The 21,070-nt window shown below is 40.9% G+C and overlaps 2 protein-coding genes across 2 annotated transcripts in view; one reads left to right on the top strand and one right to left on the bottom strand.

The window, feature by feature from the left end:
• LOC5572087 (zinc finger protein OZF) overlaps positions 1 to 21,070 on the top strand; it is a 51,788-nt gene that overhangs the window by 17,664 nt on the left and 13,054 nt on the right. The window contains exons 2-3 of the mRNA XM_021854616.1: positions 14,037 to 14,044; positions 14,108 to 14,281. The gene's annotated coding sequence lies outside the window, so the exon portion shown is untranslated. The remainder of the gene's footprint in view (positions 1 to 14,036; positions 14,045 to 14,107; positions 14,282 to 21,070) is intronic.
• LOC5572089 (zinc finger E-box-binding homeobox 1) lies at positions 12,435 to 21,009 on the bottom strand. Its single transcript, XM_001660117.2, has 3 exons — positions 20,725 to 21,009; positions 20,121 to 20,307; positions 12,435 to 13,979 (listed from the first exon to the last, which is right to left on the bottom strand). Exons 1-3 carry the CDS (start codon positions 20,748 to 20,750, stop codon positions 13,290 to 13,292), a joined length of 903 nt encoding a protein of 300 aa, XP_001660167.1. The 5' UTR covers positions 20,751 to 21,009; the 3' UTR covers positions 12,435 to 13,289.

A 21,070-nucleotide genomic window follows, 5' to 3' on the forward strand; every position in this document is an offset into this window, starting at 1 on the left:
AATCTTAGAACAAATATCTAGAGGAATCCTTTTGAGAAATTCTTTAAAGCAATTGCAAAATAGAGAAATTGCAGATGGAATTCATGGAGGAACTCTGGAGGAATTCTTGGAAAAAAGTCTAGAATAGTCTCTGGAAGAACCCGTTGAGAAATTCCTAAAAAAATATATTATGTGTAGGTCTAGGTGAAATCTTTGAAAGAATTACTGAAATCCTTCGAGGAGTTTTCGAAACAATCTCTAAATTATTAGTGGAGAAATTTCTCTAGAGAAATTCCTTTTGCTGAATGATTTTCTTGAGGAATACTGTGAAGGTATCTCTGGAGACATTTGCATGAGGAATTCCTGGAGGAAGCCTTGGTGAATCTCTATAGGAATCACCATGGGAAATATCAAGGTGAAATCTATGGAGGTAGAATTGGTAAAATTTTTGGAGTAGTCCCTGGAGGAATTCCTAGTGGTTATATTTAAATTATTTCTTAGTGAGATTTTCCAGGAAGGCCTTGAATGAATAACTGGTATACGCGGAGGAGTTCTCGAAATTATCTCTTATTTCCTGGCAAAATGATCTTAGAAAAAATCCTCGATATATCTTTGAACTAGTAATTCTCGAAAGAATTCTTGGAGAAATTTCTGGAAAATATCTGAATTATGTCGCAGTGAAATCTATGGAGGAATTACTGAAATCTCTGGAGGAGTTTTCGAAAAAAAAACTCTGAATTATAAGGCAGTGAAAATTTTCTAGAACAATTAATTGAAAAAATCGCTGAATTACTGACTAGATGAATTCCTGAAGGAATTTATTAGAAGAATCCCTCGAGACATTGTTCTCTCCCTGATAGAACCTTGGAGGAGTCACTTTGAGTTTTTTTGGAAGAATCTCTGGAGAAATCTGTGGAAGAATTCGGGAAGAAGTCTCTGGGGAAATCCATGGAGATTTTTATCTGTAATATGTTAAGATATTTTTTTTTGAAAGAATTACTGATATCCTTGAAGTAGTTTTCGGAAGAATCTCTGAATTATTTGGCGGCAAAGCTTCGCTAGAGGAATTCCTTAGGAAGCGTTGAAGGATTTTTTTGAGGAATACCTTAAGAAATTGAAGAAGAAAATCCTGGAGGAATCGGTAATAGAATCCTGGAGAAATCTCTATGAGAATTATTGGAAAAAATTCTGGTCGAATCTGTGTAGGAATTTCTGTAGAAGTTTCTGCATGTATCCTTGGAGGAATTTGTGGAAAATATCTGAATTATTTCTTGGTGAAATCTTTTAAGAAACCCTTTAATGAAACACTTAAGTGCCTAAAGAAGTTTTCAAAAATAATTTTGAATTATTTCCTGACAATATGTCGCTAGAGATCCTGAGGGAATCGACAGACAAATTCCTTTCTCAACAGCACACTCATAAGGAATCCCTAGTAGATTTATAATTCCTGGAGGAATTCCAGGTGGAGGTCCCTGGAAGAATTCGTAGAGAAATTTCTGGAAAATGTATACACCATGTCTAGTATTTGAAGGAATTTTTGAAATCCTTGGAAGAGTTTCGAAAAAATCTCTGAATTTCGTGCTGAAATTTTCCAACATAAATTCCTTGAGAAATGGCCGAGAAGAAATCCTAGGAGTTTTTAAATAAAAAAATGAGGCATTCTTTGGAAGAAAGGCAAGAGGAATCGTGAAGGAGCCCCTTTGAGAATACTTTTTGGAGGAGTCATTGGAAGAATATCTGAAGAATGTCTGACATATTTATTGGTGAAATTTTTGAAGAAGTCATTGAAGGAGTATTTGCATTCTCTGGGAAAGTTTTCCCTGAACTATTGCCTGCATAATGTCTCTTGATAAATTCCCTGACAAAACCATGGTTTTTAGTCTGATATGGTTTATATTTACTCTTCACAAATATTGTTGATACGGTAGAAAAACAAAACATCCCTATCGCCCCATAAATTTTCATCTAGAATATGCAGGCAATTTTGGTTGATAACCAACAGTAATTGCAGTATTCCCGAGAAAAGCTTGAGATCATATTGCAAACTAATTTCAATGTTGTGATGTCGTAGATTTTGATAACTCAGTTTGTTGTCATTTTGGTCATTTTAACGGTTAAAATAACAAAACATGGAGTAGAAAAATGTTCCCATGAAATCTAGTTGAAAACTATTTTTGCCGTCAGTTAAAGCAAATTGAAAACTATTTCTGCTATCATGGACAGCAAATTGAGAACGCACTGAGGTAAACGTGTTTTCGTTTAATAAAGAAATGAGTCTGCGTCAAGATGATTGCTTTATTTTTTTATTCTCATATTCTCATATAACAAAATATGATACAGAATAAATTGATGAATAATTTATATCAACTTGATGCCGAAAACAAGATATGTTTTCGATTTGCTTTCTTTTTGATGTTGGACTTTGTTCGGTTCACTGCGCAACATTTGGAACGACAACCAGCCCTTATATTTTTTGGAACCCTACAAAAGCAAATTGAAATTTTCTCTGGCGTGGTTTGTGTAGAAGATGTGATTCTGGTTTTGATTTCAGAATCGATGTTGTGAGCGGAAGCGTATGCTGCGTTGTTTCTGCGGCTTTGTTAAAAAGCGTTAACTTTGCTGCCATAGTACATTTTTCGAATAACTTATTATCTCACCCTACAAGCCATTGGTAGCGGAGCAAGTATCTCGTTGTGTTTTAGCAAATCATTGAACCAAGATAAATATTATCACCATTGGGAAATAGACGGATCCCACATAGATAGAGGATTCCACATAGATAGAGGATTCCACATAGTTCTCCACGAGGAATCTTCAGTGATTTGCTGTAATCCGGGGTAACATGGGATTCCTAGAGATATCTCTGGCAGTTTTCCCGAAAGAATTTTTGAAGGAATTATTGGTGTAGTTTCTCAAGGGATACTGGCGGAATTTTTGCCAAAATTCCTAGAGAAATTGCTGGCTTAACTTCTGAAGAGATTTTTACTGTCAGAAATAATGGAGGTATTGCTTGTAGAATTTCTGAAAGAACCCCAAGTGAAATTTCTTGTGGTACTTATGTTGCTGATTTTCTGTTGTGTTCCTGAGGTTATTAGGGAATTTACTGAAATTATCACTGGTGGGTATGGCAAAAGACCATGGTGCATATAAATTTCAGTAGTATTCTATGACGAGATTTAGGTGGAATTCCGAAGACAATATCTAGTAAAACGCTTGGACAAATTTTTGAAGGAAGCCTTAGAAGAATTCCTGACAAAATCCATTGAGAAACTCTGAGGAAGACCGTTCTCTGGAGGAATCATTGAAGGAATTTTCTGGAGAAATTGCGGAGTGGAATTACAGGTGAAACTTTGAGAGAAATTCCAGATGTAATTCTCGGAAAAGTCTCCGAAGGTATTCCTGGAGGAATTTCTGGAAACTATCTGGGTTTCTTTTTTTGGTAAAATCTTTGAAGAAATTCTTCAAGGAAATACTGGAATTCATGGAGGAGTTCTCTCAAATATCTCTTATTCCCTGTCGAAACAAATCCATGAGAAATACGTTAAGTAGCTTATGGAGAAATTCCAGAAGAAAACCTTAGAAAAATTCCAAAGAATTCTCGGCGAAACTCCTGGAATAGCCTCTGGAGGAATCCTTGAAGAAATTCATGGAAAATGTCAAGGTGAAATCTATGGACGAATTACTGAAATTTCTGCAGGATCTCCTGCAGAAAAAAAAACTCCTAATTATTGAGCAGCGAAATTTTCCAGGAGCAATTTCTTGAAAACTTCCTGAAGAAGTCAAAGGAATTATGTGGAGGAATCCCAGAAAAAAGTACTGGTATCCTAAGGAACCCTTCTTGGAAGATGCCCTAGAAAATTCCTGGAAAACTCTCAGGTGTATCCTTTTGGAAAATATCTGAAATATTTTATGGTGAAATTATTGAGTAAATCTCTGAAGGGTTCAATGCATTCATGGGACGAGTTTTCGAAAATAAAATCATTCAGGGAAGGAGTTTCTGGAGTAATTCTTAAGCAAATCTTAGGACAAATTCCTAAAAGAATTACAGGAGGAATCCGTAGAAAAATCGTTCTCTAGAAGTTCTCGAAAATATCTCTTATATCCTGACAAAATGATCTTAGACAAATTCCTCGAGACATCTTTGAAATGGATTTTGAAGAAATTCCTAATGGAATCACTGGAAATTTTCCAGGATAAATCCCTGGAAGATCATCTTTAATTATCCCTGGATAAATTGAAAGAGTAAATCTTAGAAGAATCTCTGGAGGAGTTTCGGGTGAAATTGTAGAGGAATCCAGAAAGAATCCTTGGAAACATTTTTGGGAAAAAATCTGTTTTATTTCGAGATGAAAACTATGAAAAAAAAACTATAAATTATAAAGCGGTGGAATTTGCCTAGATCTATTCCTTCAAAAATCGATGAAGGAGTTTCTAGACGAATCCCTGAAAGAATTCTGTGGAAAAATCCCTCGAGAAATTGCAGGACTCCTTGATGGAACCCTAGAAGAGTCTCCGAATTTTTGGCGGCAAAATTCCATGGAGAAATTTCTTGGGACACTTCTTAAGGGTTTTCTAGAGCAAATCCTGGAGAAATTGCAGAAGGAATTCCTGGAGCTATCCTTGGTAGAACCCTGGAGAAATTCCTGAAGAAAGTTCTGGAGAAACTCCTGGAAGAATCGATGGACATATTCCTTAAAAATTCTCAGCAGGATTCTCATGAGGAATCCCTTGTCGAGTTCTTTGTAGAAGGAGTTCCTGGAAGTTATTCCTGGTAGAATTCTGGAGAATTTCTAGGTGGAATATTTGGAGAGATCCCTGGAGGATTCCGTAGAGAAATTTCTGTAAAATGTCTGAACTATGTCTAGGTGAAATCTTTGAAGGAAATATTGAAATCTTCGGAAAAGTTTTTCAAAAGAAATCTCTGAATAATTTCGGGATGGAATATTTCAACACAAATTCCTTGAGAAATAGCCATGTAAAAATAATTGAAGGAGTTTCTCGGGAAAAATAAGCATTATTTTCCTGAAAGAGTCCCTTTGAGAATTTTCATAAGAATCTCTCGAGAAATCTGTGAAAAAATTCCTAGAGAAGTCTGTAGAGATGTCATTGGGAGATTTTCTGAAAATATCTGACATATTTCTTGGTGAAATTTTTGAAGGAATGACTGCATTCATTGGACGAGTTTTCGAAAAAAAATCTGGACTATTGCCTCTTGAGAAATTCTCTGACAAAATCTTGGATAAATGCGTTTTTACTTTGATATGGTTTTTATTTACTTTCCCCTTGTTAAAACATTCCTATCACCCAATTAATTTCATCTAGAATATGCAAGTTGTCCAACTTTGGAAGTTGAGATTATGAATGCATATCAGAATACGAGAAAAAAACGCGCCGCTTTCGAAGTTGGATGCATCGCAGACTTCGAGAAAATCCATTCTTGGGCAGTAATCGCCATATTCTCTATCAAAGATCGCCACAAAAATATTTTTGATTTGTTTCACCAGAGCTGATGTTAAATTAATGATAAATTTATTTGAAACTGAATTTACATCAAACTGCGGTGGGAGCGGATTAAGTTTGATCTATTTTTTGTGGTCTATTTTTTTAGAACTGTTATACAATTGGACCAAAAAAATGGAACACCGGTGAAAACGACCTTAGTATATTTAGTTTAAAAATTCGACATAATTATGAAACCATTGCTTTCAGATAGTTGTATCAGATTGCATCCAGTTGAACTTCTCCGGTTTTGTTTTTACAACCACTACCAATCATTTTACCCTCCCCTTGGTTATGCGACCTTGCCGCGATGGGAGGGCATAATCCATTAGCCCATATGATGGAAACCAAAGGCGTAACCTGTAGTGGTGGTATCACATTTTGGCATTTTTTGCTTAAAGCCGCGTCATAATTCATATGGCATAGACGCAATAATATCTCGGATGTGATCCAACGGACAGTCTGCGTCATTGATAGAATTGATGCCCATTTCAAATAATTAATCTATTCGAAGTGGACATTAATACTATTGGTGACGTTCAGTTTGCCTTTTGCTAACCAGAATGATCCGTAGCCACTCTTACTATTAGCTAGCTAGATACATCGTTATCATATACGACGTAGGGAATACTTAGGAACTCTTAGGAAAATGACTAGTAGATTCACTGAGTAGAAATAAGTGGCGACAATCTTATTTTAATATGGTTTTTACATTACCATAATAAGAAATACCTCTTTTGTAACAGCGGTATAAATAATCTAATTCTAGCTTCATTTTCGCAAAATTTACAAGTAGAAAGTAGGCGTTGTGAAGCATTGCATTTGCCACCGAAAAGTGAATCTTGTAGGAGACTGTAATAGAAGCCTAAGGTAACTTTACTCTTCAATGTCCACTATAAAAATGACTATGGAAAATAAGACGCTGAGATCGATCATTAGGGTACACTTGCTAGTTTCGAAAAATTGTTAAACAGACAAGGAAAGCGACTTTTTTCTTTAAGGATATATGAACGTAATGACCAATAAATACTTTTAACAACAAATAATGAAATCAACTAGAACTACTACTAAACAGCCTAATTTTGTTAAGACTTGACGACAAATGACATTTAAGACTCTAATCTTACGTAAAAGACAGGAGTAATCAGAATGACACTTAAATGACAAATTATTCAAAACCATTTTGACTAGACAGTATTAGTAATGACACTACTACACTACTATTTCAAACAAATTCTGATGGAGCTGCTGATTTTCACAATGCTTCCTTTTCTCAGAAGCAAGGGAATGTGGGTACTTTTCAAAAACTACCACGTCACAATACTAATAAAAAAGCAGTGTTCATGTGGGCGCCATTGCCTAGTCCGTCTGAGTATTGGTCCTGGTAGAGGGGAAACTTGGCAAAAGCCAGACCGAGGGTTCAGCCTTGACAAGTTAAGCTGTCAGGCAGCTCCAACTGAATACCATACAAAAAAAAAAAAAAAGGGGTATGCATCATTCATACGTGTAGGGGAAGTCTAGAGTAAAAGCAAAACTTAAAGAACCTTCTGGTCAAAGATGTTGCGTTGCCTACTTCCCAAACTCCAAAACCCCCGGTGTATTATGGAAGGTGTGAGTTTTTAAACTTATGCTGGAGACTTGGCCCCTGACCCCCTTGTACATCAATAAAATAAAATAAAATAAAATAAAATACAACCACTACCAATCATTTTAAGAGCCAACATGTATTTTGCAGATATATTGAGTATAAAACATATATAAAGTTTGTGTGAAGTGTAAAAAGTAAATTTGTAATTATGTTTTGAATTTTCATTTGAAAAATAATCCGAATGAAATTAAGGAATATGTTTATACATTTGCTGATTGATCATTAATAGCCAAGCTTCGCAGGATGAAGAAGTTGCTGGAACCAGCAATCGTACTGTCAATATATATTGCTGTAAGTTCAGCAATGTATCATATTGCTGGATAGATTGCTGGATTTACAGCACAAAAAAAATCAGCAAAATTTTGATGGCTACCAGCAATAAAAATTTGGTGTGTAAATAATTAAGTCCTATTACCTGATTTGCACACATAAATTTAGCATGCGAACCTAGTCTTAAACTTCGTTGAGAAAGCTTTCGTTACAGTTGGATAGTCACGTAAGAAAATCTTTAGGAATTTAAGCAAAAGGATGACACTCTTTCTTGTTCATCCGAATCGTTTTTGAAATTTGAAGTTAAAGTTAACAAAATCCCACTTGGAATGTTCATATGTTTTGTTTTAAGAGTTTTATTTCAATTTATTTGCATAAACATCAACTAATGTTCCATATATATTTAAAAAATAAAACCCTTCAAATAATATGACACGATTTCAAAAAGTATGGGCTATTGCATTGGTTCTGATTATTCGTGAAAGTTTAACTACAAATATGTTTGTCGAGATTTGTGGGGGCCCTAAAATGGGGGGGGCCCGGGGGCCATGCCCCCCTCGCCCCCCCGTAAATGCGGCCCTGTATACATCATAATTTGTGAACAAGTGATGCATTAGGCACGTTGTATAGCCAACCACATTAATTGGTATAACTTAAAAAATAACATCCTATAGGATTTTATTTACCTTCGTACGTTCTGAGTTTGCTGTTCCTTCTGTCATTTTCATTTTTCAACTTCTAATCAAAGTGATGTCTCCTGTAAATTCAAATATGAATTAATGCACTTTTATTTGTATTCAATTAATAAATATTTAACTTACCCTTCTTTCATATATTTGCCAACTATTCTAAAATTCCAAAATATGTCGCTTTAAATTAAAACTTACTTTAATCCACCACAATTATATCTTGAGAGCCAAACTCCGCCATCATGAAAGTACCAACAAAATAAGACAGAATTTTCACATTGGCAAATCACATAGTCAAATTATCGGATCGGATCGCATCGGATTACATACAAAACTTTTGTTCATATACAATCCACAGTGTTGGTAAATGAATGGTATGAAATATCATAATGTGTTTTATGTGTTCTTTAATTGAATATCAATGGATACACATAACATGTATCGGATATCAATTATTGCAAGGGTATGTGAGGTTTTTAATACTTTTTATGATATTTATTGGTTCAGTGTAGTAAAATAATTCAAGCGTTTGCTAGAATAAGGGCGTAAGTCACATCATCGATTTCTCTTCATCGATCCTCTCTTCTGTTAATAAAGGTGATAAGACACAAGTTGGTTGGTAAATGGCTGGGCATGGCGTACCATTGGTACCTCGCGTACCTGAAGGAATAAAATAGACCCCTCTGTGCGGTCCTTAGCCTCTTGCCCAGCAACTCCTATCCCTACCTCCTCGCGGTACTGGCCGGGGTACGAGTAACCTTAGGGAAGATCGGGTAACCAACCCCCGGTGGGAACTTTGGTCGTATGCTGACAGGGAAGGGGGGGTTTGCTTCTGCAAACCTTGAGCGTCTGTACTCCATGTTAGGAGCGGCTCACAACAGCGTCTGTTCTCCATGTCAGGGGCGGCTGATCATCGTCCGAGTGCCAGAGAAGGACTCTAAGCTAAACTGCGCACTATGGCCCTCCGAACATTTAGGGGGAATGGTCCTCCGGAAATCTAGGGGGTTGGTGTCAGGCCCTGCAAGCCAGCCGTAAAAACACATCAGCACAGGAACGTCAACGAGAGAATACGGACCGGAACAATCGGCAAAGACCACAGCGACGAAAATGGACTAGCGATTGGAAACTCGGTACGTGGAACTGCAAATCTCTCAACTTCATCGGAAGCACACGCATACTCTCCGATGTACTGAAGATCCGCGGTTTCGACATCGTAGCGCTGCAGGAGGTGTGCTGGACAGGTTCGATGGTGCGAACGTTTAGAGGTAATCATACCATCTACCAGAGCTGCGGCAACACACGTGAGCTGGGAACAGCTTTTATAGTGATGGGTGATATGCAAAGGCGTGTGATCGGGTGGTGGCCGATCAACGAAAGAATGTGCAAGTTGAGGCTCAAAGGCCGGTTCTTCAACTTCAGCATCATAAACGTGCATAGCCCTCACTCCGGAAGCACTGATGATGACAAGGACGCATTTTACGCGCAGCTCGAACGCGAGTACGACCGCTGCCCAAGCCACGACGTCAAGATCATCATAGGAGATTTGAACGCTCAGGTTGGCCAGGAGGAGGAGTTCAGACCGACGATTGGAAAGTTCAGCGCCCACCGGCTGACGAACGAGAACGGCCTACGACTGATAGATTTTGCCGCCTCCAAGAACATGGCCATTCGCAGCACCTACTTCCAGCACAGCCTCCCGTATCGATACACCTGGAGATCACCACTGCAGACGGAATCACAAATCGACCACGTTTTGATCGATGGACGGCACTTCTCCGATATTACCGACGTCAGAACCTATCGTGGCGCTAACATCGACTCTGATCACTATCTAGTGATGGTGAAACTGCGCCAAAAACTATCCGTCATCAACAATGTACGGTATCGACGCCCGCCTCGGTATAACCTAGCGCGACTGGCCCAACCGAACGTCGCTGCCGCATACGCGCAGCATCTCGAGGTAGCGTTGCCGGAAGAGGGCGAGCTTGACGAAGCCCCTCTTGAGGACTGCTGGAGCAACATAAAAGCAGCCATCAACAACGCAGCCGAGAGCATCGTCGGGTACGTGGAAAGGAGGACATGTAACGATTGGTTCGACGAAGAATGCAGGCAGGTTTTGGAGGAGAAGGATGCAGCGCGGGCTGCAATGCTGCAGCAAGGAACGCGACAAAACGTGGAGCGATATAAAAGAAAACGGAAGCAGCAAACCCGACTATTCCGGGACAAAAAGCGCCGCCTGGAAGAAGCGGAATGTGAAGAAATGGAACAGCTGCATCGTTCTCAAGAAACGCGAAAGTTCTACGAGAAGCTCAACGCATCCCGAATAGGCTTCGTGCCGCGAGCCGAAATGTGTAGGGATAAGGACGGAAGCATCTTGACGGACGAACGTGAGGTGATTGAAAGGTGGAAGCAGCACTACGATGAACACCTGAATGGCACGGAGAACACAGGCGACGAGGGTCACGACAGCGGAGGAAGTGACTACGTCAGCACGGCGGATGAAGGAAACCAACCTGCCCCCACATTGAGGGAAGTTAAGGATGCCATCAGCCAGCTCAAGAATAATAAGGCCGCTGGTAAAGATGGTATTGGAGCTGAACTCATCAAAATGGGCCCGGAGAGGTTGGCCGCCTGTCTGCACCGGCTGATTGTCAAAATCTGGGAAACCGAACAGCTGCCGGAGGAGTGGAAGCAAGGGGTCATATGCCCCATCTACAAGAAGGGCGACAAACTGGAATGTGAAAACTATCGTGCGATCACTATCCTGAATGCCGCCTACAAAGTGCTATCCCAGATTATCTTCCGTCGTCTATCACCAATAACAAATGAGTTTGTGGGAAGTTATCAAGCTGGTTTCATCAACGGCCGCTCGACAACGGACCAAATCTTCACTGTACGGCAAATCCTCCAGAAATGCCGTGAATACCAAGTCCCAACGCATCACTTGTTCATCGATTTCAAAGCGGCTTATGATAGCATCGACCGCGAAGAGCTATGGAAAATCATGGACGAGTACAGCTTTCCCGGGAAGCTCACAAGACTAATAAGAGCAACGATGGACGGTGTGCAGAATAGCGTGAAGATTTCGGGCGAACATTCCAGTTCGTTCGAATCCCGCCGGGGACTTCGACAGGGTGATGGACTTTCGTGCCTGCTGTTCAACATCGCGCTAGAAGGTGTCATGCGGAGAGCCGGGTTCAATAACCGAGGTACGATTTTCACAAGATCCAGCCAATTTGTTTGCTTCGCGGATGATATGGATGTTGTCGGCAGAACATTTGGAACGATGACAGACTTCTACACCCGCCTGAAACGTGAAGCAACAAAAGTCGGCCTGGTGGTGAATGCGTCAAAAACAAAGTACATGCTGATAGGCGGAACCGAGCGCGACAGAGCCCGCCTGGGAAGCAGTGTTACGATAGACGGGGATACTTTTGAGGTGGTTGATGAGTTCGTCTACCTCGGATCCTTGTTAACGGCTGATAACAACGTTAGTCGTGAAATACGGAGACGCATCATCAGTGGAAGTCGCGCCTACCATGGGCTCCAGAAGAAGCTGCGGTCGAGAAAGATTCACCCCCGCACCAAATGTACCATGTACAAAACGCTTATAAGACCGGTGTTCCTCTATGGACATGAAGCATGGACCATGCTGGAAGAGGACCTGCAAGCACTTGGAGTGTTCGAACGAAGGGTGCTTAGAACGATCTTTGGCGGAGTGCAGGAGGACGGTGTGTGGCGGCGGAGAATGAACCATGAGCTCGCTAGGCTCTACGGCGAACCAAGTATCCAGAAGGTTGCTAAAGCCGGAAGGGTGCGCTGGGCAGGGCATGTTGCAAGACTACCGGACAACAATCCTGCAAAGATGGTGTTCGCGTCGAATCCGGTTGGCACAAGAAGGCGGGGAGCACAGCGAGCGAGGTGGCTTGATCAGGTGCAACAAGATCTGGAGAACGTGGGCCAAAATCGAGGTTGGAGAGACACAGCCTTGGACCGAGTAAATTGGCGCAACATCGTTAACGAGGTTTTATCAAATTAATTGATGTAACACCAACTAAATAAATAATAAGACACAAGTTTGTCACCATTTTTTGACCTCAGGGTGCAAGATTGCATCGCTGCCTAGCGTACTGAAGTGAAAATATGCTAACAAACCCGCATCTTGTCACCTTTATTGACAGAAGAGAGGATCGATGAAGAGAAATCGATCATGCAACTTACGCCCTTATTCTAGCACACGCTTGAATTAGAGTTTCCTACAATTGATAAAGGATGGGAAAATGGACAAATTTTCTTATTATTATACCACTTATTTCTTTCATTATTTTGAAACACTAACACATCCCAAGTTTGGTTTGTAAAAATCACTTTTATTTTCATTGAAGATAAAATGTAGGATCCTAATTGCTAGCGTATTTCTTTAAATGTAGTTTTCTGTTTTGTTTTCACAATTTGTTTCATCACAAGTAACACATTTCTTTCCATCGTTTTTTTTTGTTTCTTTTCACACACTTGGTTTCCCTATCAATAGAAATGTTGCACATTGGTTTTGTTTCTTATTATTTTTAGGAATCGAATGTCCATTCGTTTGTTTTCAATTTATGTTGTGTTTGGTTGCATCTTATAAAGGAAGTCGAATACTATTAGTTTGAATTAGTTTGCCTTCTATATAGTTATTCCGAAGAGAATTGTTTATAAATAGAGCGTTGTTGATATAATCTGACTTATGGACTAAGAAGTGTTCTGTCACCGAATAAATCTACCGAGTGCCTGTTTCTATTGTTTTGCAGCTGTGATTGATTCGATTAAACATTCGTTTACAAGATTATTGACTAAAACGAAGAGACCAGAATCCGATTTGTTTGACGCCGTAACGTGTCGGGTGGAGGTGCATTAAAATTAAAATAACCTTATTGTACAATTTTGATTGGGTACATAAAATAAAACATATATTTCAACAGAAAACAATGTGACTTAATATAAATAAAACTTTGTCGATTGACAATTCCGGACTAGATCGGAGGAACATGACAAATTTGGTATCGATTCCACTCCACTCGCACCGTTCGGCATCAAGAACATCTATTAGTAACTACTAACGCTAATAATTGTTAAAAACACGTACATATAATGTGTGTGTATGATAGTTATGGCAAAAACGAAGGAAGCTTGGTTCGTTTTCAAAAACAGTTAGATAAATCTTTCTAGCTCGTGTTTCGAATGCCCTCACTGAGGTTTCTGAGGTCTCGAGCCGGTTGAGTTCGGACAATGCTTCCGATTCCGTCGGCACTCAAGTTCAGTGGCATCGCCTTGCAGCGTTTTGCATTCCGGTGCATCATGTAGTAGGATTTGTGTTTGAATAGTTTGTAGCAAGTGTCACATTGGAACAGATTTGCTCGATTGTGCATGGCTTGATGTTTGTCGTAGTCGTACTTCAGTTTGAAGCTTAGATTGCACTCGATGCACTCATACATTCGTGGTTTCCGTGGAATTTTGTGCGTTTCCGGTTCCCGAATCGTGGTGCTATTGTGATGGCTGCGGATGTGCAGCCGAAGCGTTGATTTGAAGTTGAACACCTTGGAGCAGATGACACACTTCAGGTCCGAGGAGGTTTCCGATTCGTCCCGGCCCATTTCGGTAACAACGAACGTTCCACAAGCAGCATCCAGCAAGGGACTTCCGGGTGAGGGATAATCGGAGTTTTCCGAACCCGGTGGCTGCTGACCTCTAGGAACTACCAACGGGATGACGCCTAGTGTCTGGTGGCTTTGCGTGCCCGATTCGCTGTACATTTTGCTCAGCATTTCGTAGTAGGCATCCTCGTCGAAGTTGTAGCCCAATTTGGCACGGCAGCTACCGCAGAGGGGTCCGATTTTGCCATTCGAGGGGGTTATCTGGAAAAGGGACGAGATATTCATTCGAAATCCTAATAAATTTTCTTTTCTTTACAGGTCCCACGGTAAGTGACAATGATGAGCTTACAGATTGGAATGAAATTTAGTGACTGAAAAGTTCATTCCAGGGTAGTTCTAGTGTCGTGTACAAGTTTCGTTTTACTCGTGATAACCTGGAAGACATGCCGGAAACATCGATGCTGATCGATTAGCGAAGCATGCCAGAAAGCAGCTTCCTATCGACATCCGGATTCCTTTTAGGTGAAAAGGAACTTCTGTCGACTTGTGAATGCTGATGATCGGTAAATAATAGTCGGTATATAATTCTCCATGGTAGAAAGTATGAAGAAGAGCGAGTTAAGTATGGCATTATTAGAACTATTCTACAAGATGCCTTCAGTAACGAAGAGGATAAAACTTTGAAATTACTCAAATTTCTGCAAATATCTGTGCTAATTCACATAGATGCAGGAACAACCAAATTAAAATTTGAAGTGTACGAAACGACCATACATAAAACATAGTTGAACTATTAGAACCCTGAAAGAAAAAAGACGTCTCAGCTGAAATGTTTCATAGAGCTAATTGAAACTAAAAATTGTACTATTCGAGTTTAAAGCTGCTGTCAGGCACTGTTATCACCATTGCTGTATAGGTATATATCGGTATCAGCCGAAAGTGGAAACGGAGCCTTCTTGATGTGCGGAATAAACGTATTTTGGGCGCTGACATCGCATCCTATCATCGGCGAGATGCGTATAATTTAGGTGAGCTCCGCTCTCGGAGTGGATCACTGATTAAATCTGGAAGACGATATAGGAATGGAGAGCAGCCAAAGCCTTCCTTAGCCGAGTGGTTAGAGACCGCGGCTACAAAGCAAAGCCATGCCAAAGGTGTCTGGGTTAGAATCCCGGTTCGTCCAGGATCTTTTCGTAATGGAAATTTCCTTGACTTCCCTGGGCATAGAGTATAGTCGTACCTGCCACACGATATACGAATGCGAAAATGGCAACTTTGATAAAGAAAGCTCTCAGTTAACAACTGTGGAAGTGCTCATAGGAACACTAAGCTGAAAAGCAGGCTCTGTCCCCGTGAGGACGTTAATGCCTAGAAAAAGAAGAAGCAGGGGATTTTTTTTTATTATCGGACGATTTGGGCCGGAGGTTCTCCGATTTGCATAAAATTTTCACCAGAGGTAGAGCTCGTGGATACATGACCAAAAGTGAAATTCAAAAAAATTATAGTGGCCTATTTTCTCGGAAAACTCTAGATGAATTTTCACGATTTCTCTATATACCTCAAACTTTGAAAATTCATATCTCCTGAACTATGCATCGTAGAACAAAAGTTTTTTAGTGAAATCGAAAGGAAATTTTCTCAGCAATCTATTAAAAATATAAAAAGAAAAACATTTCTCGGAAAATTTTTCACCATGGAGAAAATTGTCGGAAAAATAGCGAAAAAACTATCGTCTGTATCATGAAAAATTTTCAAAAAAATATTTTTTGTTTCATTAATCCATACTCTAACTTTCGTCCATAGACGCTAAAGTGGTATCTTTTACCGTTTAGGCGACAGAACTGAAAAATCGATGACCACCCGCACGCTTCCCATAGAAAAATGTGTTCTATTGTGGGCCTCATAACCGTGCGCTAACGGCGGCAGTAATTTACACGCATTGTAAGTGTAACGCAGTAAACCATCCTTTCCTTTCCAGTCAGAAGAAGCTTTTCGTCAATCGGAGCACTCTCCTTTGGGTGTTTTGTATGTCCTTTATTCGTAACCTTTACTATTGAGACCAACAGTCTTTAATTGAAAACGATCCTAACATTTAATAATATAGGTAATAGGAACTGACCCTCAGCAAGCATGGGAAAATTCACTCACTCACCCGAACGCCACCGATGAAAAATAGCAAAAAATCTGCTGCTATCGAACATTCAGTGATAGCTGAACCGTCCTAGGCGGAGTGTAGCATGAAAGCATCGAAACCGATTGTGTAAAAGCGACAATCGGAAGGAACGCGAAGAGAAGTGAATACCAATACACTTGTATCTGCGTGGCACGAGTTAATGCACTTAGCATCCATTCGCCGAATGCATTGAACTGACTGAGAGGATTCCTACTCACTGAATCATTCCGTGGTGTGGACTGCCAGTCAGTGAACGCTCATTAGCACTCAAACCCGAATGCCATTCGAACGGAATCAGAATGTAAACAATCATTCCTGGACAAACATTTCAAAAGGGCACATCGATATTGGTAAACATTGGCTTTGAAAGCCGCTGTTGAACCCAATTCAACTCGATCACGCTCACCAATACCACTATCAGGAAGAGCTAACACCAATCTTTCTGATAGTGGGGTAAGTTTGCGTGGACGGGCTAAAAAGGGCTCAACAGCAACGTTTCTGAAAAAAAGCTCAAGACCTCTTGGGCCCTTTTCAAACGTTTGTCCTTTGTCCGAATTTTGGTATTGCATTCGACTGATCAGATGCTGTTTTTTGTTTCGCTTAGTGCTCGCCGAAGAAACAGAATGGGCACTGGAAATTGAAACGTTCGGCTTGGTTAAAAAAACGGCTTTCTCGCTCCCGACTGTGCGTGGAAGCGAGTGAGGGAAACACAATAACTGAGTAGGTGTTTCCCATGCTTGACGTTCAGTATCATATAGTTGCCAAGCAAAAAGGATATTTATGCATACATAAAGTGCTATTTTTAATTTTCTTGCTTTTTTCAAATTTTGTTCAATTTATCAACTGATTAGATAATTAACTAAAAGCGCGCGAATAAATTTTCAGTTTTGGTTTTCTATACAAAGTGATATATTTGATGTAAATTCTGATTGTTTCTTGGAAGAATATAGTATAGTATTTGCATGTATATAATATCAATCGACTGTATAACACTCAGGGACGCTATCTGTTATTCCATTTATGGCTGCTGTGGAATATTCCACTGCCAGTCAGCTTGCAGTCTCTACTGTTGGCGCCAACCCAACAGCGCGCCAAATTGTATTGAGAAGCGTACGCGCGTAATGAATAATTATTGTATGTTTTGTCTGGCCGTATCGTGCGCCTATATAAGGCGCACCCATTGAATTTGTAAGAATGTAGTTTCTTTCGTTTCTCCACCGAGTAGGCATGCTGCCTCTCAGTGGTAATAAATCTGTTAAAGTGAAGCCGTTCGCTTAATTTGCCGTCCGTTGTATCGTAAAAAACACAACGTAGGAAAGACGTCCTGGCCGAAACAACATATTAACAATATATTCATAAGTTTTCAAAGAAAGTGGATCTTAAGATTTGATTCTTCAAACGTTACCATAATGATTGATTGTAACAAAAACTTCCCGTGCGGCTTTCATAGAGGCTGTTAGCTTTAATACTAAATAACGTTGCTGATGAAGGGCACACAAAACACCCAACTGACCAATGGAGAGTGGTCCGATTGACGAAAAGCTTCTTCTGACTGGAAAGGAAAGGATGGTTTACTGTGTTACACTTACAATGCGTGTAAATTACTGCCGCCGTTAGCGCACGGTTATGAGGCTCACAATAGAACACATTTTCCTATGGGAAGCGTGCGGGTGGTCATCGGTTTTTCAGTTCTGTCGCCTAAACGGTAAAAGATACCACTTTGGCGTCTATGGACGAAAGTTAGAGTATGGATTAATGAAACAAAAAATATTTTTTTGAAAACTTTTCATGATACAGACGATAGTTTTTTCGCTATTTTTCCGACAATTTTCTCCATGGTGAAAAATTTTCCGAGAAATGTTTTTCTTTTTATATTTTTAATAGATTGCTGAGAAAATTTCCTTTCGATTTCACTAAAAAACTTTTGTTCTACGATGTTTAGTTCAGGAGATATGAATTTTCAAAGTTTGAGGTATATAGAGAAATCGTGAAAATTCATCTAGAGTTTTCCGGGAAAATAGGCCACTATAATTTTTTTGAATTTCACTTTTGGTCATGTATCCACTAGCTCTACCTCTGGTGAAAATTTCATGCAAATCGGAGAACCTCCGGCCCAAACCTGTCCGATAATTTAAAAAAATGCCCAGCAGCCAAAGCCGCGATAGAGCGGACGAAAACCAGAGGAGCCAAGGCACTTTCCCGTCAACGATACTCGGCTCTAGAAAGGGAAGTTAAGCGCTCATGTAGGCGGGGCAAACGAGCGTGAGCGGACCTCCTTGCTGACGAAGGTGAGATAGCCGCAGCGACAGGCGACATTGGTCTCCTCCACGATACCTCACGACGCCTTAGCGGGGCATAGATGAATACGACGATGCCCGTGAAAGACATGACTGGACAGCTGTTAACCAACCCCATTAACCAGCTACAACGCTGGTTTTAGCACTTCGAACAACTTTTTCAAGTACCAACCCTACCACAAACACCTCAGCACGATCCGCCTAGGATTCGACGTATTAATCGAGTCAACACCGACCTCCATCACTGCAGGAGATAGAAACAGCAATTCAAAGTATGAAATCTAACGAAGCGCATTAAACAAACCGGATTCAGGAGAAGATCGATGCGACTCTCCGTCGGCAGCAAGCGGGATTCCGTGCCGGACGTTCCTGTGTGGACCATATTGTCACGCTACGTATCTTCCTGGACCAAGTCAATGAATTCCAAGAGTCCCTGTATATGGTATTCATTGACTACGAAAAAGCTTACGACCCACTCCATCATGAAAATATGTGTGGTGTTCCTGAGAAAATCATCGGCCTCATCGAGGCCTTTACGTACAGAGTATTGCATAATGGGGTCTTGTCTGAACCCATCCGGGTTGTAGCAAGGATGTATACTATCACCGCTACTGTTCCTCAACGAAGTTGACGAGATCCTGGTAGGCATCATTGACCGTGAACAAAAACTGTTTACTATGGAGCACTTGAATGACCTCGATTTGGCTGATGATATTGCTATCCTAGCTCAACGGCGCTCGGATATGCAGAGTAAGCTCGACGATCTTGCCGATCGCTCCTCAGCGGCAGGTCTCAACATCAACGTCAACAAGACCATATCATTGGATATAAACACGGCCAGCCCTTCCAGCTTTATAGTAGTCGAGAACGTCGAAAACTTCCAATATCTTGGTAGCCAATTGACGTCTGACGGCGGTACAAAGATAGATATAGGTGCACGGATCAAAAAGGCGAGGGCTGCTTATGCGAATTTAAGAAATATTTGGCAGAAAAGTCTGATTACTCAACTCACCAAAATTCGAATTTAACTCCAATGTGAAATCTGTGCTACTGTTAGTCTGTAAAACGCGGTGTGCCTACGGTATATACTTCGGGCATGGTGGCCACACAAGTGGATCTCTAATGCTGAGCACCATTGAGCTCCCGCCGAGAGGTGTCACGAACACATGCGCAAATTTGCTGGTTGAAAATACTGCCATTTGATTTTGCTGGGAACAGCTGATCTTTGTTTATATTTTACACCAGCAATTTTTGAGTAGTGTTGGTGACATGTATCGTGTATGTACACGAGCGCAGAAACCACCATTGTCGGTGCCACCAGCAACCGATACAAACCGAAATTCGACAACGAAAGTGGTGTGGGTCGGCCACTTTCTACGTAGGGGCGGAAACGAAATCTGCAAACAAGCGCTGGATTGGAATCCAGCAGGACATCGCAACAGAGGCAGATCCAGAGGCTTATGGTGGTGCAGCCTCAACAAAGAAATAAAAGAAGTCGACGATAATTTGACCTGGCCGCAAGTCAAGGCGATAGCTGGCAATCGCCCAGGATGGAAATCTTTCACGTCGGCCATCTGCACCAGAATGGGTGTCTAGGACACATAAGTAAGTAAGTTTATAGGTATATAGCCCTAAAGGTTTACCGAATCATCTTTCTTTGTTCTTCGACCGCAAGTAACGGCGAGATTAGACAAACAAATGGTGCTATAGGAAAAGATTCAGGACCAGTAAAAACTTTCAGATGTACATGTATAGGAACTTATAGTCTACAAAATGGTAAAAAAGCCCTTAGATGAAACTGGTTCTACATCTAGAATCGTGAATTGCGTTTAAAAAGCTAAAAAGAAAGGAATGAAAATCTATATTACTCTGGGACTCGAGTTTGTTTCCAACCATTGTGATCCATGAAAAAACTACAAACCGTCGACTCACCTCAATCTTGGCAATTTTGTACACATTATCCACGATCCGCTTCAGCTCTTCCGGTGATTCGGTTTCGATCGATCCCAGCTCGTCGAAGGGTAGCAAGCACATGATGCATTTCCTTCGGACCAGTCCCAATGGCTTGTCTTCATCGGTCGCGCCATCATCGCCGTTTCTCAACGGATGGGATATAGTCCTACAAGAAAGAATGCCCACCCCACGACAAGAAAAATTATGAAAGTATCAACTAAAACCGTACTCCTCCAATCGCTTCCGTATGTTCACACACTCGCACTGGCGCCTAAATCACACTTCGGTTCAGAAGGAGAGAGCGAGAGGGTGCTACATCAAGCGATCCGGTGCTCCCAACAAGTGGAAACGAAACAATACGCATTACTGGCGCGCACACTGTGGTCTGTATACAGATTGCACAGAACGACACATGAAACTAGGGCACGCGGAGAAGGTGCAGAGATAGGAAAGGAAAGAACCAACCGAATGAGCAGCCCAAAGCGAGTGTGTGGAGAGAAAATTGATTTCGACATCTTTGTTCTCCCGACTAGAAGAGGGGGCCGCTGGAAAATTTTCTTGCCGCCCGAATTTTCCGACCTACCGGGAATTGTGCTGCTCCACATCCATCACCGGCAGGCTGGAGCGCGCCACGGTAACGATTCTACGCTGAGTTTGACTAGTTCAGGACGCTGGGTGGTTGGTAAATAAACCACGAAGTCACACACACGGCACTTGCGAAGCTCAGCACTGCTTGTATACTTACAATGACATGGTCGCTTTTTTCACATAAAGAAAAAAGTGGCTGAAAAAAAAACTTTCGCTTTTCTTTCTTATTGGAAGAATGCGACGTTGTAGCGTTCCGATGACAGATTCGGCTTTTTAAAAAAAGCGGTTTTATGCGATTCTGCGCACATTGCTGCTGGCAGTACGGGATCGCAAATACAGGA

The sequence above is a fragment of the Aedes aegypti genome, chromosome 3 (genome assembly GCF_002204515.2).
Source record: "Aedes aegypti strain LVP_AGWG chromosome 3, AaegL5.0 Primary Assembly, whole genome shotgun sequence".
Classification (NCBI taxonomy): domain Eukaryota; kingdom Metazoa; phylum Arthropoda; class Insecta; order Diptera; family Culicidae; genus Aedes; species Aedes aegypti.

Bases quoted from the DNA above. Each gene is read 5' to 3' on its own strand.
- LOC5572089 (XM_001660117.2), bottom strand. From the start codon at position 20,750: ATGGATGTGGAGCAGCACAATTCCCG. The intron at 20,308-20,724 runs GTAGGTCGGAAA...TCTTTCTTGTAG, and splicing joins GTGGAGCAGCACAATTCCCG to GACTATATCCCATCCGTTGA. The intron at 13,980-20,120 runs GTGAGTCGACGG...TCCCTTTTCCAG, and splicing joins ACAAAATTGCCAAGATTGAG to ATAACCCCCTCGAATGGCAA.